Source organism: Stegodyphus dumicola, chromosome X2, assembly GCF_044657685.1.
Source record: "Stegodyphus dumicola isolate Sdum_Otavi_A_Nest chromosome X2, ASM4465768v1".
Lineage (NCBI taxonomy): Eukaryota > Metazoa > Arthropoda > Arachnida > Araneae > Eresidae > Stegodyphus > Stegodyphus dumicola.
In genome coordinates, this window is record NC_140781.1 from 175,426,935 (window position 1) to 175,454,039 (window position 27,105).

The 27,105-nt window shown below is 34.3% G+C and overlaps 2 protein-coding genes across 5 annotated transcripts in view; one reads left to right on the forward strand and one right to left on the reverse strand.

Moving 5' to 3' along the window:
• The window catches only part of LOC118196273 (multidrug resistance-associated protein 1-like), a 148,702-nt gene that overhangs the window by 106,949 nt on the left and 14,648 nt on the right, over positions 1 to 27,105 (forward strand). For all 4 annotated transcript variants that reach the window (XM_085809713.1, XM_085809712.1, XM_085809714.1 and 1 more), the window contains 9 exons: positions 2,569 to 2,683; positions 6,233 to 6,328; positions 9,139 to 9,295; positions 13,311 to 13,455; positions 16,146 to 16,311; positions 18,824 to 19,023; positions 19,184 to 19,310; positions 23,863 to 23,964; positions 26,004 to 26,150. In XM_085809713.1, coding sequence (XP_085665839.1) covers positions 2,569 to 2,683; positions 6,233 to 6,328; positions 9,139 to 9,295; positions 13,311 to 13,455; positions 16,146 to 16,311; positions 18,824 to 19,023; positions 19,184 to 19,310; positions 23,863 to 23,964; positions 26,004 to 26,150 — 1,255 coding nt within the window. The remainder of the gene's footprint in view (positions 1 to 2,568; positions 2,684 to 6,232; positions 6,329 to 9,138; positions 9,296 to 13,310; positions 13,456 to 16,145; positions 16,312 to 18,823; positions 19,024 to 19,183; positions 19,311 to 23,862; positions 23,965 to 26,003; positions 26,151 to 27,105) is intronic.
• LOC118182292 (uncharacterized) overlaps positions 1 to 27,105 on the reverse strand; it is an 86,023-nt gene that overhangs the window by 3,573 nt on the left and 55,345 nt on the right. The window lies entirely within an intron of this gene.

Here is a 27,105-nt window from a genome sequence, read left to right on the forward strand (position 1 = left end):
CCATGAAAATTTTGAAGTATTCAAATACGACGTTTTCGTATCAGATACGTCCTTAGCTAGTTGTATTTCACAAAAGGTGTTTGCAGCATAAAATTTGATTTAATATCTTCTGTTCATTAGTAAATAATACAAAGTGTAAGTGTAAGAGACTTCCCGCTTATATCAGCTGATTCGCTTACTTGTAATGCGAGCAGGTAACAAGATCACCTGCCACTGCTCTTTCAGTTTCACAGGACATGTCATAAATTCTGTGGAAACAGATACCGAAATCTTCAAAATTTCCTTCTTTGCTTCGTCCTCAAGCATAATTGTTACTATTTCACAGTAAGCGGGGAAAATGAGAAATTATGCTATGGTTTGTGGCTGTAGCTTTAACGCTACTAATTCTGAAATTTTATAGGACGCAAGCTGAATTTTATCATTTACTTTCATTGGTTTTCAAGTTGTCTTCCTAGTTTACCTTGCGTTTCCAAAAGCCTTTTGAAGCTTTCTTTATTTTTTTCTGAAAGCTTTTACGTTCGATTGAAAAACTGCGTTTTAATTTAGAGGATACGATCGCTCTATGTGAAAGTATTTTTTCCGCATAAAACGCAGACAGGAGCTGGACAGTATGCATTTCTGGGATCTAGGTGAGTCCGAATTTAAGTATTCTTCGTTACAAGTGACTGACATTTCGAAATGATTTCAGTTTTTCTCTCTTCTGCATTATTCTACTAGTGCTAGCAGTAGAATTGTCATCACTGATATGAAGATGAGATTTCTTTATGAAATTATCCAATACTTGTAATAAAAATATTTATGAAAAATAGGAAATTAATGAATTATATCATGCAAAACGTAAGTAAATTCATTTAAAAAGAATCGATACGATTACTGAAAAACTGAAATAAACCACATTGACTGCTCAGTTTCTGGGTGATCACCTCCATCCGTTTATGCTGTTCTGTTATCCGCACCGTAATAGTTTTCCAGCAAGACAACTGTACCTCTTACAAGTCCCGGTTGGCTACTGGCTGGTTGAATGAGCATTCCTCTGACTTCTCTGTCATAAATCGGCCACCTAGAAGCCCAGACTTAAATCCTATTGAGCATCTTTGGGATGTTCAGGAACAAGGCGTGAAAGGCCATCACACAGCACCAGCGAACCTTACTAAATTATGGCCAGCTCTAGCCAATATTTGGCAAGCCATTCCCGTGGAACGTTTCCAGAAACTTGTTGAATCTGTGCCTCGTCGTGTGGCAGTCGTTATCAAGGCCAGAGGAGGCCAACACGTTACTGTGTAGGTATGCTTAATTCCGTGGCACTTCAGTGTAAATGCAGTCCAGTTTCTCTTTAGGAAGTCCTCCCACTTTCGATTGCACCTAAGCCATACTCAAACCATTTCCAAATATCGGTACTTAACGTATTATCTCGTCGACCGCCGTAAAAGTTGGCTAAGATCAACATGTGAAAGAGATTGTAGTCATAGAGTTAACGGAGATACTGTCAGCGCTATGATTACTCTTTGTCGCTCATATTCAGCTTCATATCGTGTTGATCACTACTCGCGCTGTTTGATGGTAGGATGGGCATAACTTTGAAAATAATTAACTGCTTGCTGTTCTGTAGGAGACAGTTCCAAATTTTAAGCATTTGTTTTACAAAAGATAACCAAAAAATAACAGTAACAGTTAACTGGTATCCTTATTCATAAAAATAAAGTAACTTATCGAGAGCCTATCGGAATTACATCAAATGAAACAGCAAATATTATGAGTGTGTAGTTACATCCCACTTATCCACAAATGATGATAAATCTCTCTGCTTGTCGATGGGATAATATTTATAAACCTAAATAACTAAAAACATAAATTCGGCTAAAATGCCTTTACTTGAAAATTAATTAGAGATTAAAAATATTTACTTAGAAACTGTTTTTGTAGTTATCAGGTAATTAAGATAACGTATATTTTCTCAAAACTAATGTATTATAAAATGAAAAAAAAAAATGAAAAATGATGTATTATAAATGTTTATGCATTTACAAGATGGAGTAACTTTCACTAGCTATGATGACTGATTGAAATGTTTAAGAATTTTGTTGAAGAACAAAGTATGAAAATGTTAGCCCAATGGGCTTGTAATTTTGTTTTGACATTTTGCGTCGATTCACTTTTCAAACTCTTACCACCAGCTATTACAGCTCTGTGTTATATTTAAAGAAATTAAATAATGAAGAATCTACGTAAATGTACGTATATTTCTTGCATTGTGATAAAACAACGGTACCTAGAGCCATCAAATTTTGAATAACGTATTTATCACATTGAAAACATTTTTATCTCCAGCGGGCGAAACTGTGTATCGGTAATTGTAAAGAAATGCTCATTTTAAAATTATTTTGCGATATTGATGTTGAACTGAAATTTATAGCTTAAGTGCGAAGAACATGATATTTAATAAATAAATGTAGCACACAAAACGTTAAAAAAACGCCCCTTTGGGCGTAATGTAAAATCTGAAAGCTTTCAGATTTTTTTAAGTACTATTTTCAGTTATAGTTTCTTTCTTGGTTCCATTCTTTTAAGATCTCAAGAAATCACTCAAAATGGCATAGTAGAGGATGGAAGATTGAATGGATCTTGCCAGTTAAATCAGTTACAAAGTAGATTAATTGAAGACGAAGAAATGGAAAGTAATCAAGTAAGTTCATATGTATTGCTTTTAGCTTTATAATGACAATAACACGCGAAATTTCTCTATTATTGTATGTATATTGCTGAGAGCTCACACTTTTAAGATTTATGTAGTGCTTGTTCTTTAGAACTTTATTTTGTATTCTGTTCATTAAAAAATAGACATCATTATTCATCTAGCTTAAATTTAAAAGGTAGCGATACATTATTTTACTTATTAAATGCAAATGTATTCGTAAACAGTTCAAAAGATAAATAAATCTCGCAGAGCTGCTCAAAAGGGAAGAATGTTCAGCAAAGGAATTCATGATCTACTCCTTTTCACGGAGATAATTTCTTTTTAGTAGCAGCATGAGTACAATGGCGCTTTATACGGAAGCTTGCTCCGAGAGTGAAGTATAAAGAACAGTACTATTTTCATCGGTAAAATGTTTTAATTGTACAGAAATTTATCAAGAATTCACTATGTTTATGTGAGGTAACTGTAATGTCGTAGTCTAAAGATACAGCAATTCGAATACAACCGCACACATGTGACTGATTCTGGTCGGCAAGAGAAGCTATTGGTATCTTTAGAGAAGATACTGTATTGCACAATGTTGTGTAGAAGTTGGGATCACAGCAGGCAGAGCTTATTTCAGGTTTTGAGTCTATGTTTATTAAGGCTATGTTTCTCGTGGGTCCCTCCTTCATTGACACCCGAACATGAAGCAGTAAAGTTTTCGTCTTCTACTGACTACCAATAAGTATTTGGACACCTATGCAAATGACGATATCTGCGGTCCTAAGGTACGTCACGGACTCCGCCGGTATATATCGTGTAGGAAACAGCATCGGCTTTAGTCGCATGCAAGATGCCTCGTAGTTCGGAGCTCTCTGATTTCGAGAAAGGTATAATTATCGGGTATCACAAATGTGGCCGATCCTTAAGGGACATATCTAGCGATCTGAAGTACCCAAAATCGACTGTGTCCTATGTGATTAAGAAGTGGAAGGTGAGCGGTGATTGTCGGAATGTGACCCGAGTCGGCAGACCAACGAAACTGGGAGATAGAGACCGACGAGTGCGGTCCAGAGAAATTCGGAAAAACCGCACCCAACCGATGGCCCTCATCCGCGAGGAGTTTCAACAGGCATCCGGAAGTATTGTTTCAATGAATACCATCCGTAAGGAAGCACATCTGCTTGGTTTTCATGGTCGTGCTGCTGCCCATAAGCCTTTGATCACAAAGTTCAACCGCGCTGCTCGGTTAATGTGATGCAAAGCACATCGAAATTGGACCGTAGATCAGTGGAAATGGGATCTTTGGAGTGACGAATCAAGGTTGACCCCTTACCGTTCGGATGGCAGGGTCTGGGTTTGCCTTCTACCTGGAAAACGTCTCCTGCCAGAATGCATTGCGCCAACAGTCAAGTTCGGCGGAGGTGGAATTATGGTCTGGGGGTGTTTCTCCTGGTATGGGCTGGGATCCTTGGTCCCCATTCATAGTAAGCTCAAATCTGATGCCTACTGCACTATTTTGGATGACAATGTGCTTCCTACGTTGTGGCAGTTTTACGGGTTGGATCTCTGTTACTTTCAGGACGACAATGCCAGTTGTCATGTTTCGACGTTAACCAAAGCTTGGTACGGTGCGAATGGAGTTCATCGATTGGACTGGCCTGCCCAGAGTCCAGACCTGAACCCTATCGAGAACCTCTGGGACGATTTGCATCGCAGAATTCAGGGGTGTACTACCCGTGCAAAATCGGTGAATGAACTTCTATGTCTTCTCCAAGCCGAGTGGAAGAAGATACCACTAGCTGTCATACAAAGACTTGTGGAAAGTATGCCCCGGAGGGTCCACGCTGTAATTACCTCTCGTGGAGGCTCTACCAACTATTGATTTTGAATAAAGTTAGTTTTTCTTTTCTATCACAGGTGTCCAAATACTTATTGTTAGTCAGTGTATTTCCCAACGCTGTTCTGTAGAAGGTAGTTATTTCCTAAGCCTTATCAATAAAAGAAGTATAATATGGCTGCACCATTTAAACCTTCAAATAAAGTCTTCGGTATGGAGATGCATATTATCGCCTATTTGAAAACAAAAAATTGAAAATTGTGCCATCAACATTAAAGATCATGACCACTGTTTTTTTTTTTTTTTTTAATATATTCTTGTTTTTACTGAATATATCATTCAACCATAAATTCCGATTCCTATTGCCAAATATGTGGCATTGGCAATAGGCTGTGAAAACGAAAGGTGATAATGCAATGCCACACAAGAATGCACAGCAAAGTCTTTGCTTCAAAAGTCTACGTGGGAGATTTGGCAGCACTCTGCGTGTTAGTTTAGATCTTCCGCCTTGTGACTTCTACATGTACTGGTAACTAAAGAAATATCAAGGGAGAAAACGATTTGTCAAAGATAAATATATGAGAAAAGTGGTCCTACGATGACTCCACAGCCAAGAAAAAAATTTTATTGAGAAAACGTATGCTATATTCTATGCCTTGGTAAACAGTAGTGCATTGCTCTGTAAAATTTTTGTAACTACAGTAATATAATATATTTCTTAGTCAAATAAATGCAACACAAGTTTCTAAACAGAAATTTTTTGGATCACGCCTGACATTCTAGACATGTAAACTTCAATATGATCGAGTGCAATAAATTTCCTGAGTCTAATAGATCTTGTTCAAACTAATGAGTTCGCTCTGTTTCACATTACAGTTTTTTAAGCCATGTTATTTCTTCTGGAAAATGGAAAAAATTCCTAAATAATGATTGATAGGATTTGGAAGATGAAAAACTGTTTGATTGTAATTGACATGTTGTTTAAAGCAACTTCTCATTGCCCTCATGTCTTAGAGGTGGCACAGCGTTATACATATGCTGTGATATCGGCGTATAAAGTAGAATTCTATTTACAATATTCCCATAACACTCCATTTTATTGTGCCTGCGTATAATGAATTGTAGTACCTGCGTATAATGTAGCCATTGTAGTACCTGCGTATAATGAATTGCTGTTAAGTGCGCCATTCTAAATTTAATCTCATGCCATGTGATTTTTACATAGCTCTAATAACTCAGATAATTTTGTAAATGGAAACTCTAACAGCCAATGGGAAATTTCGGAAGTGGATCTCAAATTACATAAAGTCCGGCTTTCGTCTTTCTGCAGTTGCTTGCCCTGTGAATATGTCGCCGCGTACCTCCGTCTTTTGTCCATCGTATTGTCATCAGAAGCAAAATAGACAAAACTGTGATCAAATGGCACCCATCACAATATATAATTCATAATAAAAATGTGTTTATCAATAATAAAATGGTTTACATCGGCTACATCTTTTGTGCGCCAAGCTCTGTCTCTCCGCGAGTCATGCTGTCCGCTTCTTTGCGACGTCAACTTCTCCGCTTCTTTACATCAATTTCTAATTCATCACAAACACACACACACACATAATACTTTAAGAATTTTTTTAAATTATATGTTTGCCTTTGGTTTTAAGATGCATTTAACTTAGCGTATATATTAATTTCTTCTTTTCTATTTTTCTGTTATATAGGTGAAATTAGCTGTGTACCTTAATTATGTGAGGAAGTGCACTGTTTATTTATTTCTCCTAGCTGTAATTTTCTATGGTGCATATCAAGGCTTTGAAGTAAGTTTTTCATGAAATTTTGTTCTATGTAATTTAGGATAAAAATATACTTTGATATATTTCCAACAATTAACAATAGCTTTGACAGATGACTATGAATGTAAATAATATATTTTAACGCAAGTTTAATTACCTATTCTAAATAATTGCAATGATTTCAGTCTAGTGTTTTCTTCTTTAGAGATAAATTAATTATCGGCGTTCTTATCAGCTTTTATTATTTCGATGAGTAAACTTTTAAATAATTCAACTCTGTTATGAATTGCGTATTTTCTTAATTAAAAATTTTTGCTTTTATGGTTTAAATCAGGCATTCTCTTTGGAGAAAGGACCTATGCTGAGTTAAATTATGTTACTCAATTTTCTGAACAAAAAGGAATTAGACTTTAGTAAATCGGCATTATAACATAAAAAGTCTGATTTAACAGAATACATTTTTTAAAGTAAAAAATTTTTTAGCTTTACGTATATGGAAGAAATTAAAAAATACTATATATTTGCTTTTTTCTAATTCATGAAAGCTGAATATATTTATTTGGCTCTTTTTAATTTAAAGTTGAATAGGAAAATCGAAGAAATTAGAAATTTAAAAAAACATTTCGAGTATCTTAAAATTACGTATTTCTAAAGTAGTTTTTCGACAATATTTTGATTTTGGTAAAATATGAAATGGGTTTTGCTTTATTAAATAACTGTCTAATACACTGAAGTGACAAAAGTCATGGGATACCTCCTAATATTTTGTCGGTCCTCCTTTTGCCCGGCGAAGTGCAGCAACTCGACGTGGCATGGACTCAACAAGTCGTTGGAAGTCCCCTGCAGGAATATTGAGCCATGCTGCCTCTATAGACGTCCATATTTGTGAAAGTGTTGACAGTGCAGGGTTTTGGGCACGAACTGACCTCTCGATGATGTCCCATAAATGTTCGATGGGATTCATGTCGGGTGGAATTGTCTAGAATGTTCTTCTAACCAATCGCGAACAATTGTGGCCTGGTGACATGGCGCATTGTCATCCATAAAAATCCCATCGTTGTTTGAGTACGTGAAGTCAATGAATGGCTGTAAGTGACCTCCAAGTAGCTGGAGGTATCCATTTCCAGTCAATGATCGGTTCAATTGCACCAGAGGACAGAGTCCATGCCATGTAAAAACAGCCCAGACCATTATGGAACAACCACCAGCTTGAACAGTGCATTGTTGACAACTTGGGTCCATGGCTTCGTGGGGTCTGCGCCACACTCGAACCCTACCATCAGCTCTTACCAACTGAAATCGTGACTCATCTGACCAAGCCACGGTTTTCCATTCGTTTAGGGACCAACCGATATGCTCACGAGCCCACGAGAGTCGCTGCAGGTGATGTCGTGCTGTCAGTAAAGGCACTCGAGTCGGTCTTCTGCTGGCATAGCCCAAGGAAGACAAATTTCGCCACACTGTCCTATCGGACACGTTCCTCGTACGTCCCACATTGATTTCTGCGGTTATTTGACGCAGTGTTGCTTGTCTGTGAACATTGACAACTCTACGCAGACGTCGCTGGTCTCGGTCGTTAAGTGCAGGTGGTCGGCCACTGCGCTGTTCATGGTGGGATGTTATGCCTGAAATTAGATACTCTCGGCACACCCTTGACACTGTGGATCTCGGAATGTTGAATTCTCTAACGATATCCGAAATGGAATGACCCATGCGTCTAGCTCCAACTAACCATTCCGCTTTCAAAGTCTGTTAATTCTCGTCGTGCGGCCATAATCACGTCAAAGCCTCTTCACATGAATAACTTGAACACAAATGAAAGCCCTGCCAAAGCACTTCGCATTTATACATTTTCTACGAGATACTACTGCCATCTGTATATTTGCATATTGCTATCCCATGACTTTTGTCACTTCAGTGTAAAATCATTAAAGAATATTTTGACGGTCAAAATTGCCAAATATCAAGATGTTAAGTCAAATACGCGGACTCGCCTGCTTTTATGTAGCATTCAAATTTCATCGTATTTACATAACTTTCTCATAAGAAAATACAAATTTATTGCAAATGTGTATAAATGGATGTTTTGTGGGCTCTTGTTAGTACTTCGCCCCACTAGTAGCTGAATGGTGATTGTTCCACTCGGTTTCCAGTCGGGGCTGCATGGGAAAGATCTTCACTAAGGCATCTCTGCCCTTAGGCAGGTAGTCCTTAATTTAGAAGTCAAACAACAAAAATCAGCCTTATATTTCCAAATTTCCACAGGAGTAGTTTTGATGTTTTACCGAACCATCATCCTCAGCTGCAGAAGCGCAAATGAACCAGGCTGAAGACAAAAATGGATTGGAATTAGGGTCGTAGGTAACAAGGTAGTTTGTGTATCATGTTTAACAAACAAGGTAGTCCTTGTTTGTGAATAGTCTTAGAAGTAGTTTGTGTTGTTTAAAATTGTGATTAGCATTTTAGATAACCTTTTTTAAGATAAAAATGTACTTGGGGAAAAAAAATTATGAACTTATATTTTTTTAACAGAGTATAAACGTCCGAAAAAGTGAATATAAGCTAGGTAAAAATTAGAGAAGGAAAATGATTGATCCCCATAATTTCGCCAATTACTACTATTGTACTGGTTCTCTTCCGGAAGGAAACAAAAACTGGTTGCTTGGTTTTCGTTGTAAAGCTGTTCACGAAACTTTTCCTCACAACCAGATAGCTCTCACACACAGTGGTAAATTTAATTAATTTCAGTTGTTTAGTGAAATACAATTTAGGAATATTGTATACAAAATCCATGACTACAATTATTGACTTGTTTTTTTTTATTCACTTTCTAGATAGCTGCAAAGTACGCTTTAACTAGCTGGTCTAGTGAAGATATTATTTCACTCAACTCTTCCGTCATAAACTATACAGATTTAGGACAAGATCGTTTGAATAATTCCATTTCACATGATGACATCCTACGGTACATGAGCTTCGGAATAGTCCAGGGTAAGTGCATACGACCAGTCGTTGAATACGTTTAGAGACATGAATAAGTTTAGAGGTTTGTTATAATTTTAATTGATTTTAAAGTAATTTTTCCAGAGCTACCTAAACATACTGTTGTTCCTTTTGGTATTAAACTGATAAAATGTTTCGTTATTTCTTCTGGAAAATCGGTTCAATAATTAAATATTATTTCATGTATCAAAGTCATTACGTGCAATGAGTAATAGTATTCATAAAATGAACATACATACCCAAGACTTTAAACAAGATTTCAGTCTTCCCTTATGTATGTGAAACTGCTTTAGGCGGTGATTTTTAAAGAAATGATTTTACCTTTCTAGACATTATAATAAGAGTAAAATCTTCTAAAATTTTTCATGGAAAGAATTCCTCTTTTATACATACTCTTAAGATTAATGGCGAATTGTTGAAATAAATAATTCTTTCTATAGCATAATTAAATTTAGCTTAGTGAGATTTTAATGAAGTCTGTTACTAACAGATTTAAGTTTTGACTTAACCAAATAAATTTTTTTTTAAATTTGGTTAATTTAAATATCCATTTCAAATATGGTTCATATTCGTATGTGATTTTTTTATGCATTTGAGTTGCTTTTTTTAAATTTTTAATCTTCTTTATTTTTAATTTCGATTAGATCTCAGACATATGGTACGGGAAAATGCGTTGGGAATAGCAGAATTTTAAATTACTGTATGGAATGAATAGGTACTATATTAAATTATTTGTTGATTGCCTATGTATCGCAACATTCATTTGTTGCTGAACATAGTCATATTTTGTACTTTAGTAAAATGTAACAAAATGATAAAATGATCAAGTTAATCATATAAATGATTAGCTATCAAATCTTCCATTCATCAAACATGAATTCTTTCTCTTAAGGTACAGGAGATTTCATGGTTCGGATTCTGTTTTAAGACGTAGCTATCAATACACATAATTCTTACGCGAAAAAAATGAAGCCGTACACTTACGAGGTGTGACACACACAAAAAAAGACTAAGTATGTAGCTTGAAAACAGATAGGAGTTGGCAACAACTGTTTTGGTGACGTCATGCCACACGCCTCCTCTATCCCTGCAGCCAGTTTCGACTTAACCGACTAGGCCAGTGGGGAGTACTGTGTCATTGAGTGAAGACGTGCAACTGCATTCTGCGGGAAAAATATCTAATGCAAAAACCGAATAGCCAATCGTCAAGTTTGTTGTGAAACTTAAGAAATCAGACACGGAGGAAACATTTCAAATGTTAACCGAGGCTTGTGGAGATGAAACATTGTCTCGTACACGTAGGTTTAAATGGCATAAGCGGTTTTCTGAGGAGGAAGGGATAATGTAGAAGATGATGAACATGCTGGGCGCCCATGCACGTTCATCATGATTCAGTGGGTTCCCAGTGGTCAGACTGTTAATTAGTACTACTACACTAAAGTACTTTAATTACACTGACTTCGAGAAAAAATTAGGAGAAAAAAGGCCACAGTTGTGGAGTGATGGATACATGTTGCACGAGGACAATGCACCCGCTCACACGGCTCTGTCAAGCAGTTTCTAACCAGCAAAAACATTACTGTGATGGGGCATCCTCCTTATTCGCCTGATTTGGCTCCATGTGACATTTTTTTATGTCCTAAAGTTAAATCTTACTTGGGAAAAATCGAAAGAAATTCATGTTAATGTAATCTTTTCAAATATTCTTGCACTACGTTCTGCAAAATTTATAGCCAACATTCGGCTGTATAAGAAACATTTTAACAAATAAACATTCTTGTACTCTCTTTTTTTTTTTAAGGAAGGGGAGGGGGCTGCGATTTCTCATTACTGGCCATGTGACTTAAGTTTAGGAACACTGAAATTTTCTTTTTCATTTGATTTCTTGCAGCTAGATGGGCATAGTTATTTTAGACGTTTTATCCAAGCTTAATGTTAATATCAGTTAATTTTTAGAACCCTTCATGAAGGCATCCAATTTTAGGCTGGTATTGTTTAATTAACATTTAATAAATTAAATGCCTTTTGAAGGGGATGAATTCATAAGCGCGAATAACTAACATCTCATTTGAAACAGGCTTATCGTAAAATGTGGTTCTGGAAATATAGTTGAATTCTGGAAAAATTAGAGGGAATTTTTATCCTTGACTCTTGAGTGGGATGTGATATTGTATATAGCCGAAATGAAAATATCGCCGGAACGTAAGATTAAACTTTGCTGCGGAAGCTCCTTGTCTAGACAAAGTTTCATTCATTAAGTAGATTTTCTTATTTGTACCATTTGAAGAAATATTTGTGTACTTCCTTTCTGCCAATGCGCAGGAAAACGGGGGGAAAAGTTATATGCTTTCAAATAGTTACGTAAATAAAAATTTCTTGATGCGTGTTGCAGAATAAATGTTAGTGAAATTCTGAAAAATGAAAATAGTCTTGTCTTAGTCATTAAGAGTTTTCTTACAATGTAATCTGCAATCTGGAAGTACAAACTGAATCAATACAGAAGTAATCTCTTACAGTATTTATATTAAATTATTAGTACATCATAAATCTTTAAAATAAAATTAACATGTGTTGTAAGTAGTTAGTTTTGGTTAAATGAGAAAATGTTTTCCTCAAACTCGCGCTTCTTTCTTTTTAAAAAATTTTTATACTTGAATTATTGCATTTTTTTAAAATATTTCTTTATACGATATTTTACAATTTTTGGTATATGAATAATTTCATTACAACTTTTAATCATCTTATTTCCATTACGCATAAGTAAATGTTAATTTACAGGTTTATAGAGTTTGGCCTAACTTAGCTTCGTAACTCCGGCTATCATCATGTTGCCCGAATGAATTATCGTCGCAAACTAACTTAACTGTATGCATTGAAATATAGATTACGAACATAGACTTGAACCTCAACTAAATACTTATTCTGTGTTGCTCATAGACTTTAAACTTAAACTCAGCAAATAGCCCTAATTTTATGAAGATCTGATTAGCTCAAAGTTACAATAACACAATCAAACCTAGTGCCAGGAACTTGTAAGACAGGAAGCGTGAGACTATACCTGTCTAATAATCTAATCTTCAAAGATGATGTCAAAGCACTGGCGTCCCCAGCTTCCGTTGCCTGTCTTTCCTTCCTAGCACTAGCTTCAATTAAAGTATTTCAAGTTTATCATTTTAAGCCAATACCTAAGATGTTGTTCTCATCAATATAAAAGCCTTTAAATGTAAAACTGGGAAGTTTTGAATTATACTTTAATATCGTTTTTCATTAAGAAATGTTATGGGCTTCAAGTAAAATACCACTTCCGATTGTCCATTAAAAACTGTTAAGGAGCTATATATAAAGTACCACTTTCAGTTGTCCAATTTTACCCAAAATCTAATCAATTTATGGTAATTCAAGAAGCGTAAATGCGGAAAATGGAAAGTTTTGGAAGTTTCATGTAAGAGTTATCGTGGACGAAAAAATTGTTACAATGAGACGGGCCTTTAAATGTAAAACTGGGAAGTTTTGAATTATACTTTAATATCGTTTTTCATTAAGAAATGTTATGGGCTTCAAGTATAATACCACTTCCGATTGTCCATTAAAAACTGTTAAGGAGCTATATATAAAGTACCACTTTCAGTTGTCCAATTTTACCCAAAATCTAATCAATTTATGGTAATGCAAGAAGCGTAAATGCGGAAAATGGAAAGTTTTGGAAGTTTCATGTAAGAGTTATCGTGGACGAAAAAATTGTTACAATGAGACGGACATGGTTCTAAAAATGGCAAAAACGTGTTGTGAAAACCCTGATTAGGGCTAATTCACTGAAAACTCACTATGAAAATTCTGGACAGAAAACATTACCTCCATTCCTTATGTATATGGGTTGGCAGGAGGTAAAAATGTAAGTATCTAATTTTAGTTAAAGGTTTATTGATTACTTTTAGAAAGTCTGTTGTGCAGTGCGAAGTAAATGAGTTAATAACTTGATTATTTTATAATTTTTATGTCGCAGGTATTTGTGTCATAATTGGAAATTCTCTTCTCGCCGTAACCTGCACCAGAGCTTCAAGGATATTTCACAGAAGTTTAATCGATAGTGTCATCAAGGCTCCCATGAGTTTCTTTGATACTACTCCTCATGGACGATTAATAAATAGGTAGGAATATTTTCCTTTCTAATCTGTTAATGCTTAACACATTCAATGGAAAGTTAAGTGAACAAGAAATTTCTTTCCTGCTTTGTATTGGAAATTTTCACACAGTGTAATCCGATGTACTATTTTATTTTGAAAATACATGTTTTAAACTTGAGAAGCAATGAAAAATTATCAGTTTTATAGTATCATTTGATTCAGTTGTGAATAATTGTGTATTAGTCATTTCTGACTATATATGAAATGAACACAAATCAGACTGTTTCTAAATTAATGATATGGAGGATAGAGAGATATTAGGATAATTTTGCAGTAGTATTATTTTATATTCCATATTTCTATTCATATATTTTTATAATGAATTTTAATATTCTATATTCCATATTTCCAGAATAAAATGAAAGTCCAAAAGAGTAGGTTATTTATCATTAAATAACATAGTTTCTAATTATGCTAATAATAACCTGAAGATTATTTGTATAATTATATCTTTCAATTTCAAAACTCTTAAACAGAGTTAAAATTATTAACTCAATTTGTTATGCATATTAACTATGTCTCAACTCAAGAAAATGAAGGGGGGGGGAAATTGTTTTAAAATTGTGAAGACTTTTGGGTATTTTTGAAAGTAGGAGATGTGAAAAATGAGCAATGCCCTCGCCCGGACCTCTCGAATACGCGCCGAGTGTGCTGACCATTACGCCACGAAGGCATGATAAGAAGGTGGGAGAAATATTTAGTTAAATTTTCACTTTTTTATTTTAGAAGTTGAAAGAAAATTGAATTTTTAAACTAAATGTATGTTGAAAACTACCTGCTAGCAAAATAGAGGAGAATATAAAAATCACCCCTACTTCTTTTATGTTGAAGATGAGTAGTAAACTAATTTTATGTCGATTGAAATTTCGTAGGCTTTGCAAATTTTTGAAATTTTGGAATGCGTATGAATATTTCAATTCAGTATTAAAAAAAAGACCCAATATTACTGTTTTTTCACATAATGCTTTCGTATAACCGATATGAAAGACATATTAATTTTATCTGGTGTCGTGAGCTTCTGCTACTTTATACTTGAAAATGAATGCCAGCTAATTCACTGATATGATTTTTGTAATGCAACGTAGTTTCCAATACTACCAAATTTATAATATCATCAGAATTGCTCCAAGGATTTTAGAGTTCACATAGAATAATCAATATTCATGTGGATGGATGGAGTGCCAAGAAATGGAAGCCTTGGTGAAGCAGCCTTTAAGATCTTATTGCATCAGTTTTATACAGAGATATGGTTTTTCTAAGCAGAAGAAACTTGGAAAATGAACTTTCCCTTCACCGGGATTCGAACTACAGAGAGTCTATTTTGCAAGCTAGGCGTTCTACCATTTGCATCACGATAGCATACGCGAGGGAATCTGATAATTCCCTATTTAACTTTTGTTTGTAAGCGTCTAATATGTGTTTGACGCCCATAATCTTTGATTATGCTTCAGAAAACCCATTACCACCTGTAATTCCTAACAAGTTTCGCAATAAATGTGAGCTTTCTGAATCATATGTGCTTTATCATCTGAAAATATGTAAAAATTCAAAGGGCTTGGAGTGTTTGCTTACAAAGAGAGCTATCATACTTCCTGAAAACTGCAACAAAACTTTTAGGGATGTTAAAGTATGTGAACAAAACAATTGGTACTAAATGCGACATTTTTGCAATTGGTGTACAAATGTGGCATTTTGCAAATCTAGAACAGGGTAGATAATATGACACGGACGCCCACAGTATTTGTAGTCAAATACCGCATTTGTCTTTCAATTTCCCCGGCTGTACTGGATGGTATAATGTTTATCTCTCAAACGTTCCGTCAGATTAGATTATTATTCCATCTATTAAGATTTTACTAAAAATCAAAAATAGTCAAGCAAAGAGAACATTTTCATTAAGCCATCATTGCAACACGTCCCAATACAGGATTAACTGAACTGATCGTAATTTGATAAATATCACGTACGTTTTCGGATTTAGATATTTTGTGTATTAAATTAATCCTTGAAAGAGGGAGAAATAATTTAATTATATGTTTTATGTTTCTGTATTCAACGATATTTTAAGGAGTGGGAGATCGATAAATAATAAATATTTTAAAATTTTAAAATCCAGTTTCTTCCCCTATTAAATGTTTTACAGAGGTGATAACGTGTAGATTTTTCATTACAATTTTTGAAATAGCTCCTTACAATTCTAACAAAAGTGAATGTTATTTCCCCCTTCATTTAATAAAGAACTTGAATGAAAATGCTTAGTTATATCAATCAAACAGTATTATTTATAAACTATATCCCAACTTAAAAATTTCATAAATGGCATTAAGTAAGATTTCTCTAATTTATTTAGCTAGATTAGAAGTTACGTTATATAAACTAATAAGACTGTATTAATACACCGACATGTATTCGAATATGTTGAAAATTTATTCAGATTGATTCTTGATTCATTTTCAATAGAAAAATAAATTCGTACTGGAAATGACTGATGTAAATACTCATAATCCATATAAGATTTAAAAGAAAATTTCCATTAATGTTATATGCTTATATATATATAAATTATAACCAGGTACAACTGCTTTCATAACACCATGAAAATAAATCTTAAGCCGTTATGAAGCAACTAAAATTCATATTTCTTTTTATTACAGATTTGCTAGAGATATAAATACTATCGACTCTGACATGCCCTATTCGATAGACTATGTATTAGCATGCCTCTTTGTAGTATTAGGCACATTCTGCGTGATAACGGTAAACATACCGAAGTTCATTCTTTTCATGATACCCTTCATTATTGGGTATTTCTTTCTTCAGGTAAATATTCTCCAAACTGTTAAATTATTTTTAAATTAATGATTATGCATTGAAATATCGTAGAGTATGAAATAATAAAAGTACTTAACCTTTTGAACTATGTATGATATTGTGATTATATTTTTATTATCTGGATGCTCTATATTATGCTAATTATTGTATGATATTGCGGTTAAAGCCTATTAAAAGAAGAAAAAATTAAATGTGTGTGAAAATAATCGTAGTATGTTGAGAGAATTTAATATGTATAGCTAGAGAAATTGAACAGTTGAAACTAATTTCAAGTTTATGGATATTGGATCTTATTTGTTCTAATATAATATATTAAACAACAATGAATTCATTTTCTGTGTTAGTTAAGGCGCACCAGCGGCCGAGCGGTAAAGACGCTGAACACTGGTAGTTCGGTCCGAGGTTCGAATCCCGCGAACGGGCTGGCTGCATGGGCGTTTTCGTGGTTTTCCCCATGTGTAACGTGTATACGAGCCAGTTTCCCTTAGAGAGCCCTCCACGAAGGCATCCCTCCCTTTAGGCAGATAGCCCTCGTGTGCTTTGCCATAATTAAATAATCCAATTCAAAATCCAATCCTGTGTTAGTTAAAGAAATACTTAAGGAAATTTTTTGTAATTAAGTAAAGAGGGAAAAAGGAATAAAAATGTGTTTGTGAATAAACTCGTCTGTAGTGTCTTTTTAGATATCGTTTTCCGTTGGTAACGTAGTGTTTACTTTGCCTTTCCTCAAACGACACTTTTTTTTTTTGTTTTATTTATTTCTTCATCACAACTTTATTTTATTTGACCCTCCGTTTTTAGTTATCATGCAAGTAAAAGTAAACCTAAAAATTTTAAAGTGATTTTTTTAAATAACTGTTAAATAATTTCTATGTATATATGTATTTTATTTCCTAAGAAAGGAGAATTGCTTTCACGGAATTTTATAGAATTCGTGTCCTAGAAAACAATGGCAGACTTCAGTATTGACCCATAGTTAACTCAAAACAGTTTCATAAATTGAAAAGGAAAAATATTTTAAGTTTAGTGAATTTTTCCTATGTGATTATTATGTTACGATGCTAAAGTAATAAAACTATACGGGAATATTTAAAACTTATTTTTAGCATTTGAAAGCTTAAATTACTTGTGCGAAAATTCTTCATCGCAAGTTATATGTAACAAAAGTATAAATTAGAAACTGCATACACTAGTAAATTGCAAAAAAATGTTATTAAATTATATTTAGGAGGGAAAAAATCGCCTTCAAATTATTCTTGTATTTAATCATCCCTCAAGTAAAGCCGAAGAAAATTTTAAAATTCCAAATTTTGAAATTAAATATCTCGGTCAGTTATAGTCATGTGGGAGTAGTTTTTTTTTGAGTTTTACCTTTTAGAATTACGTTCAAACTAATGTGCAAATTATTGGGACCGGGATATTATATGAAAAGAGATTTCTCTTGGTAATTTTTACAAAATTGATTTCTGAAATTTCAAAATGGGGAAACATGAATATATGCGCTACTTAAAACACTTTGAATTTTATAGTTACGACCAACGGCCGCGAAAATAAAGCCGACACAAGGGCATGTATGGCTACGGTATATATAGCTACTATGTATAACCTAAGTCGCGCTTTTGTTAAATGGAAAAGTGCTAGTTGAATTTGTTAATCGGAAATTAGAACAAGAAATACAGAAAAGACCTTTAAAAATATCGCTTTGTGTTTAATATAAAAAAAATCAAAACTTGGCCTCTTTAAATAGAAACCTTGATTCCATACAATAACAGAATTTACGTGCTTTATAAATTAAAACACAATAACACGCCGAACAAATACTAATTCAGAAATCAAACAACAAAAATCAGCGTTATATTTTCAAATTTATTAATTTATTATTTCAAATTTATTATTTTCGCGGCCGTTGGTTGAAACTATAAAATTCAAATAACAAAAGTGTTTTATGTAGCGTATATATTCATGTTTCCGTATTTTGAATTTCATATTTTGAAAATATAACGCTTATTTTTGTTGTTTGACTTCTGAATTAGTACTTTATAAATGTAAATTATAATTTTAACTATTGTTTAATGTAATAGTTTAGTTACGTATTAATTATTTATGGCCAATTTAAATAGAAATCTTGATTCCATGCAACAACAGATTTAAGTCTTTGTAAATGTAAATTAAAATTTTAATTATTGTTTAATGTAATATTTTAGTTACGTGTTAATTATTTATGTTACTGTTTCGCATAATATATCTTTTTCTTTGAAATGTTAGCATAAGTTTTCGGCCGCCGGTTTTCGAAATGATTTTTAGGTTTGAAGCAAATTTCAGTTACCTTTCCCCACCTGTGAATCTTTTCTCTATTCTATGATAAAACTGATACCATAATTATTATGATTCATGTATTTAACAAGACACAGCTTTACATATTTATTTTTCTTGTCTTAAAGAATAAACCGCCTGTATTCTTTCTCCCGTTTGTATGTTTTTTTTCTCTCTTTTTCTTTAGAATCTGTATTTAAATGCCTCACAAAAACTGAAACGTTTGGAATGTGTGTCAAGGTCTCCAATTTTCAGTGATTTCGAAGAGTCTATTCAAGGCATTACTAGTATTCGATCTTACGATATGGACGAAACGCTAATGGATATATTTGGAGATAAAGTCGATGAAAATAGTACGTGCAGTTATCACTGGTATATGTGCTCAAGGTAAATATTAAAATATAAATGCGAAATATCTTTAGAACATTGTTAGTAATACTTAATAGTATTGAATAAATGTTATTAAGGTAATTTTGTGAAAGTTTGATGATTAAGCTTTCAAATATGGCTTCAGCAAAATAAGTCGCAATATTTTATTTTTTTTCAGATGGCTATCTGTTTGCATAGACAGCATTAGTGTAATCATTATATTGACAACAGTGCTGATTTCTTTAAACGACATAAATGAGCTGACGACTTCTGATATAGGACTGTCTTTAGTCTATGCCTTGACTGTAAGTCGCATTTGATTTTAGCTACATTTTATACATTTTCAATTTGAAAATTCATAATTATATTTTATCTTTATGAACTGTTTAACTAGCTTTAAGAACTTAACTAGAATTATATTTTGTGCAGAGTTGTTTTGTAAAGAAATAAAAAAAAAATTACATTTGGTAGATTTATACATTGGTAAAAATATATAAATCTACATTAAGAGAATGTTGCATTAAGAGAATGTTCACATTTGGTTGATTGACTTAAGAACTGATGGACAGATTTCAGTGAAATTTATCGTCTATTTCTTGGGACAAAACAGCACCGACACTTTCATTGCTCGCATCCGTGTCGAGAATAAATGGTCTGTCGAGCTGAGGATACGTCAGGATTGGAGTAGATGTTAAAGCATCCTTTAAGTTGTTAAATGCATCCTCGCATTCTTTTGTCCACAAGAACTTTTGCTTACTCCCTGTCGGCTTGTGAACGGGTCTTGCGATGGAAGAAAAGTCCTTCACGAATCTCCTATAGTAGGTGCAAAGCCCTAGGAAGCTTCTCAGCTGATGGACATTTTCGGGACGTTTCCAGGATTTAACCGCTGATACCTTTTCAGGATCCTTGCGCACACCTTCTGCAGAGATGACATGTCCCATGTAAGTCACTTCCTTACGGAACAATTTGCATTTAGCGGGACTCAGCTTTAGATTGGCTTCTTTCAGTTTCTGAAGCCCCTTTCTAAGATTTTCTAGATGCTCTTCAAAACTCTTTCCGACGATGATGATATCGTCCAGGTATATCAGACAGGCTTCATAGGAAAGTCCTTTCAAAACAGTCTCCATGAGGCGTTCGAATGTTGCCGGCGCATTACACAGTCCAAACGGCATCACCTTGAATTGCCAAAGCCCTTGTCCCGTAGTAAATGCCGTCTTTTCTCGGTCATGAGGGTGTATTTCTACCTGCCAATACCCACTCTTTAAATCAAGCGTTGAGAACCCACTTGCTTCCAGAAAAAGTGTCTAGAATGTCGTCAATTCTAGGAAGAGGGTAACTGTCTTTCTTCGTAACCTCATTCAACCGGCGATAGTCAACGCAAAATCTTGTTGAGCCGTCTTTCTTTCTGACGAGAACGATGGGAGATGCCCATGGACTTGTTGAAGGCTCGATGACATCGCCTTCTTCCATATCTTTTAACAGTGTTCGCACCTCTTCCTGTTTAGCAAACGGCAGACGCCTTGGATGTTGCTTGATTGGGGGATGATCGCCGGTATCTATTCTATGTTGTGTCAAACTAGTTCGACCCACGTCAGAAGACGAGCGGGAAAAAAACAACTTGAAGATCTTTAATAACGCGATCGGCAGCATTCTTCTCTTCATCGTTTAATTGCGCATTCTGAAGCAACTCTGATGTAATGCTTTCTGAAGACACGGATTCTTGGATGTTACTCTTTCTTTCAACGGTGGTTACTGGAGTACATGTTGCAACCACTTCACCTTTCTTAATAACTCTCGCCTTCTCAGTTACATTGGCGACTCTCACCGGGATAACCGTTCTGGATAGGTCGACGAGTGTTGAGGCTACTAGTACTCCTTTTGGGCTATTACAGTTATCGGGATATTCTATGATGCCGTAGCGGAAATTTCTATTTTCGGCTATGGATCCAGGAAGTAAAAACTCGGTTCTTGCGGGAATTGTGATATCATCTTGAGCTATAATTTTGTGGATAGATTTCACTCCATCATTAATTCCGAATAGGGCTATGTCCTCAGATGTAGAACGCAATTCGTTATTTTTAAAGTCCAAGGAAAAATTGTATTTCCTTAGAAAGTCCAATCCGAGTATGCAAGAATCAGTGATCTCTGCTACATATGCCGTGTGATGGTAAGCGGCACTTCCAAACGTGATGTTAACGTTTATTTTTCCATCGATGTCGATCTTCCCACCGGACACAGTCTGGAGGGTAACGCAGGGCGGCGTCCAGATAAGTTTGTTTCCCAGTTGTTGAGCCAAATCTTTTCGGATGATGGTAACGTTGGCTCCTGTATCTATCGTCATATTGCAAGGAACTCCATTAATATGTCCTATTATAAAAAGTCAATTACTGCCGCCCTTCACTGCAGAAATCTGAAACGCTTTAAACTGGGGCTTTTCATTATCTGGCAACCTCCGCCCCACGAGATGGCCACTAATTAGTTTCCCTGCTGTTTGTTACGAGCGGTCTTAACATCCGTACCCTGGGGTATTCTGCAGTTTCGTCGTATGTGTCCTTCAGCTCCGCAGTTCCAGCACTTAACGGTCGGTTTCTTCTCACCAATATTCCGTCTCAAGGCGTTCAGTTGTCTAGTTAAATCGTCTAGACGAGCGGTGACTTGATCCCCTGGCTCCTGGACTTGAGCAGCTCTGACTGGGTGGCGGTCTCGACGATTGGCTTGCTGGGCTGCCTCGAATTTCATGGCGTACACTAAAGCGCTTTTCAAATCTTTAACATCCGCCATTCGCAGTGCTTTCTGTATTTCAGGGTCCCGGATGCCATCGACGAAATATTGCAGCGACAGGATTTCCCTCGTTTCTCTCGGGCACTCCGTAAAGGCGAGGTGGGACAGCCTTTCAACATCCGTGGCGAGTTCCTGGAGTGATTCGGTGGGCTTCTGTTGACGGTATTTTAATTGAAGTCTGCTGTAGTCTTTTAAACATTTCTCGCCAAAGCGCAGCTCCAATGCGCCGGATAGAGCTTCGAAGTCAAGTCTTTGGTTTTCAGGAAGCGTCTGCAGGATATCCGCTGCGTCTGCTCTCAGCGAAGCGGCGAGATGACAGGCCTTAGTTTGGGAATCCCATCCATTCGCATCCGCCACTATAGAAAATTGTGTTTTATACACTTGCCAGCAGGTCTTCCCATCATAAGTGGATAACTTCAGAGAGGGACGAGCAGGCATGGGTAAAAATTTAAAACCATCACTATTGTTCCCTGCCGTCGCTACGAATTTCTTTAAAATATCCACTTCTTTGGCTCATGCAGAAACCCTATCATCAATTTGTTGTTCGATTTGGTGTTGGACGGCACAAACTCTTCCTTCTATATGTTCTTTTACAGAAGAAACTCTTTCTTCTATTTCTTCTTTCACCGAAGAAACTCTTTCTTCAATTTGATCTTTTACGGAAGAAACTTTTTCTTCAATTTGTCCAACTTTATTTTCAACTGTGTCAATTCTGCCTTCCATAGCTTCAAATTTATTTTCTATTATGCATGTAATTTCTCTTTTCATTTCTTCTTGACCAGCTTGAACGGCTTTCATTTCGTCCTTAACGGATTCCTGGCCCAATTTCATTTCCTCCTTAACAGATCTCATCTCTCCTTTAACGGAATCTTCCATCTTTTCCTGAACAGCATCCATCTTTTCTTTCATTTCTTCTTTAAATGCAGCAAAAGCACTGATGAGCTGTCTCAATTGCTCCTCCATCGCTCTTGTTATTGGCATTCAAATCCCACTTCTGACACCAAAAATTGTTGCGTGCGTACGGGTTCGTTATGAAATGAATGCACAAGTCCGATGCAAAATGAACAAAAATTTATTATTATCACAACAAAAATGCTTAAATCTTCTCAAATTATCATGCAGTATTACAATACCTCACAGTAGTTATCTTTTAACTACTCAAATGTCCAATAGAACGTAATTCAAAACAGCTAAAGAACGCTAATCCGCGAATTCGCTACAATCAACAAGAGCAGTTTTCTAAACAACAACAAACTAAGCAACTACAACAAACTGAGATGTTTTCCTCCTTTTATAAGATTTTAAAATCACGCGCTAGAATTTTCCAGTACTTTCTCGAAATCAAAAAGAGATATTTATTTATTTAATGCACGCGCTCCTGTATTTTCAATTTTCCGGCTTAGCTTTCTTTTAATATTCGTCACGCGCTGCACTGCGCGAGAAATAAAACCATTTAATTTATAACTGAACTAACATTAGCTTTTTAAATACCAAATTCGTAACAGTATAATGGTAACACATTCGTGGTATAATGGTAGCGCATTCAGAGCTAAAGGTATTCAGGAATGATGGAAAATATATTTTGCAGAATTTTTACAACACAATAAATACCACGTTACTTCAGTCGTTTAAATTTTTTAAACTCATGAATTTAAATTATTTAATCCCATTTCCATGATTTTAAATCCATGGATTCATCCGCATGATCCGTCTCTGAGTTAAGAGCTTGAGGGCTAAACCGATAAACCCGCAGTACGTCTTTGCGAAAAGAACTGGAAAATGTTCAATAAATTAGCAGCAACCTATAATAGAAAATTTTGTTCAAATATTTACTGCACTGCATTAAAGTAAAAAATGACTGATTTTAAAATCGGTGTATATATTGTAGATAATAATGCATTTCTTTGATTTTAAAGATTTATTTTTGATCATAAACTAAATCTTAAAATTATGGGTTAGTCATTTTGTGTTGCGAAAATAATGAAACGTTTCTGTGAGTAAATAATTGCTTAATAATAGCTTATAAAGACTAATTAATGATACTCCAATGTTTTAGATGTTATCACTCTTTTGCAGGTTACTGACAGTTTCACCTGGTTAATTAGAACTTGCACAGATTTCCAAAACCAAATTATTTCTGTTGAACGCGTAGAAGAATATTCTGTTTTGCCCTCTGAGGTAAAATAATGAATTGAAACTATGCATATTTTTTAAAGTAGAAATATTTTTCTTTAAAATACCATGTTTTAATTATTATATCAACTATTTTCTTTTCCAAAATATTCTTACGGCTCTTTTTTTTATCTGTCAGTGAGCTATGTTGAAAATATTTTTTAAATTATTTCATTCTTATACAGCGACATTTCGTCATTACAAGAAAACTGCTATTTTTAAGTATGGTTGTTCTATGATTGAATTAACAAATAAATTTGTGAAAAATTGTGATTGGTTACCCTATAGAAACATTGAAATCAATTTACCTTGCATTTTAGAGAATTTGTGCCTATTCAATATTAATTTAAGCTTTATAGTTTGATTTATTATTTTTTAAACATCTAAACGCATGTTTATTGTTGAAATATCTAAAAATAAAGTTCCGAGACATTCAAAACTAGTATCTTAATATACTATTACTCCTGTCTTAAAATAATTTAACCTTTTCTGTTTGATGATGGATATATTCGTATGGAATTAGTATGCGAAGGGAAGTATGTTAAATTTTTCATGACAGATCATCCGTCTGAAAACTAAAATGTCAAGGGAAGCTAGGAATTGAATTTTCTTGTTACCAAAGCTGAAAAATGCTGTAAAATGAGAGCCAGGTTCAGCGTGCGAACTGAAATATGCATTTTATATTAACTTTTAAAAATATATAAAAAGGCTTTTGGAAAGTTTAATGGAATTAATGGTATTTAATGGTATTAATATTTCCTTGTATACGAATACATAGAATTTATTTTCCTTCCTAATTTCTAGACTACGCTAGAATTTTGGACGCTAGACTTTCAATAACTGCTTTTTAATATTAAAACTTTTCTTAATAACGGACCCAGAAACTTCCCACGAATACAGAAGGTTAAGTGATTGAATTAAACACTAAATTGTTGCCATATTCTGTTAAATTCTATAGAGTTAAAAACCAGAGGAGCTGGAGATTAGCGAGACTGTCCAGTGATAAAAGGCATTAAACTCCTTTACAGTATTCACTAAATTTTCTCTGTTGGGTATAAAATAAAAATTTCACTGTATAATTGGCCATTCAGCGGAGCAAGATGCTCCACTGTCGTTGTAAATGTTTTTTTGTGGGAAAATTTGCAGTTATTAAAACACTCCTTTACATTTAGTACTTATGATGGTCTATGCAAAAGTTACTTCATTACAACTATCATTTTGCTAAGACCGTCTACAGACAAATTCGTCTGTAATTTTCTTTGGTGACAAATTGCGCAAGGAATGCAGAAACAGCGTGAGATGTACCATAGCTGCGTTTTTACGCTTTATTTTGGACGCTTTTTCTTCCCTTTTATGTATGGTTTTAAATACGACTTCAAGATTGTAGATGATAATGACGTAACAGAAATTATAAAGACTTTTCGGAAATTTAAAGAAAGCAATTGCTCAAAAAACGTACAAAAATTAGCACACAGGGTAAGATATACGCTAATTTTAATAAAGAAATTTTCATTCGAGAAGTAATTCCGTAAAATTAAATCTATCGTTAACTAAGTTTTATGCATATATACTTTTGAACCTCCTACCAAAAGAAACAAATTTGAATGATTCATATGGGCCTTTAAGCATAGCTCTTATTTGAATTGGTATAATTTCATTAATCAGCTGAGTACACATATAAAGACTATGCTTCTTTATAAACATTACTTCAATAATATTTACGCAGCAATAATTTTATGTTTTGGTGTTATCTGTTTATATTTCTCTCCTAATATTTAGTCAAACAAAATAGCTTTCAAAGAGTTGTAACCTTCTTTAATTTTTTTCGTATCTTCATTTACAAGTGCGTATTTTTTTGTAAAGAACATATTATGCTATTTTGTCAAACTGCCAATATGTCTCGTTGATGTAAAAAACTTAGTGTTGTGAAGCATAATTTTCGTAATTTTAAAGGGTGTACTTTCAGGCAAATTTTGAAAATTAATACTTTAAACTGGTAATATTATTTACCTGAGTAATATACTTACGATTTGATTTTAATTTAGGCTGCGTGGGTTGTTACAAACGAAGAAATTCCGGAAAATTGGCCAGAAGAAGGACGTATAGCATTTCATGAATTCTCTGCATGTTACAGGCAAGGCTTAGATCTTGCACTCAATAATCTAAATTTTGAAATAGCTGCCAGACAAAAGGTATTCTTTATATTTTAAACTAAGAATTATTTCTGTGTTATATGTATGTAAGAAACATATGTTGCTTTTTTCAAATTAATTACACATGGGTTTTGCATGAATTCTGTAAGAAATATCTTACACACATAAAATGTGTGTAAGATATTTGTGTATTTTTAGGTATTGAGTAAAATTATCGCTTTAATGACTATAATATTTAAATTTCCACATGATTACCATATGAACACGTTCATTTGTTTGTTTTGTGCTATACTCAAACAGTAAAGTGGATACCGGTAAAAGTTTATGAAGAAGAATTTTACCTTAAAGACGTAAAACAGTTTATTTTCCAAGGATTTATAAATATTTTCTCTATTTAACCTTTTCGCTCTTTAAATCCAGTTGCTCCTAAAATTATGCTTTAAAAAAATCTATAATTCTGAACTCGCAACAACACATGTGAATGTATCGGCATTGCAATGAATCCAATACGTTGCAACAGTTCTCTGAATTCCAATAAAATTTCGTTTGACAAATTTTAAATTTGGGAATTTGATTTTCGATGAGCAAATCAATTAAAATTCATAAATCTTCTTGAGAGTAACTTATCTCATTGAATACGTTTTTAATTCTAAGAAGTATTGTGTGAAAAGTATTACTTTTTTGGAAATCTTGGATTGCCAGTTAATGAGCTTAATTGTATGGAAATTAAATTCTTTTTTTATCAAAAATTTTCCGTTTTTTGTAATTCAGTATCTGTAAATGTAAGTAATTTGTATCATTTTGACGAAGGTTAATTTCATTAACTTTGATGCAAGCTGAGTAAATAAGAGCTTCTTCAATCGTTTTATGGTTGTTGAAGGCTAAGATATCACCGACATATCTGTAAATGTTGGAAAAATAGGTGCGTTGGTCTTCAGACAACTGTTTTTGGAATTGAAATTCTTTAGTGAAGAGTACAAATTATAAATGGCCG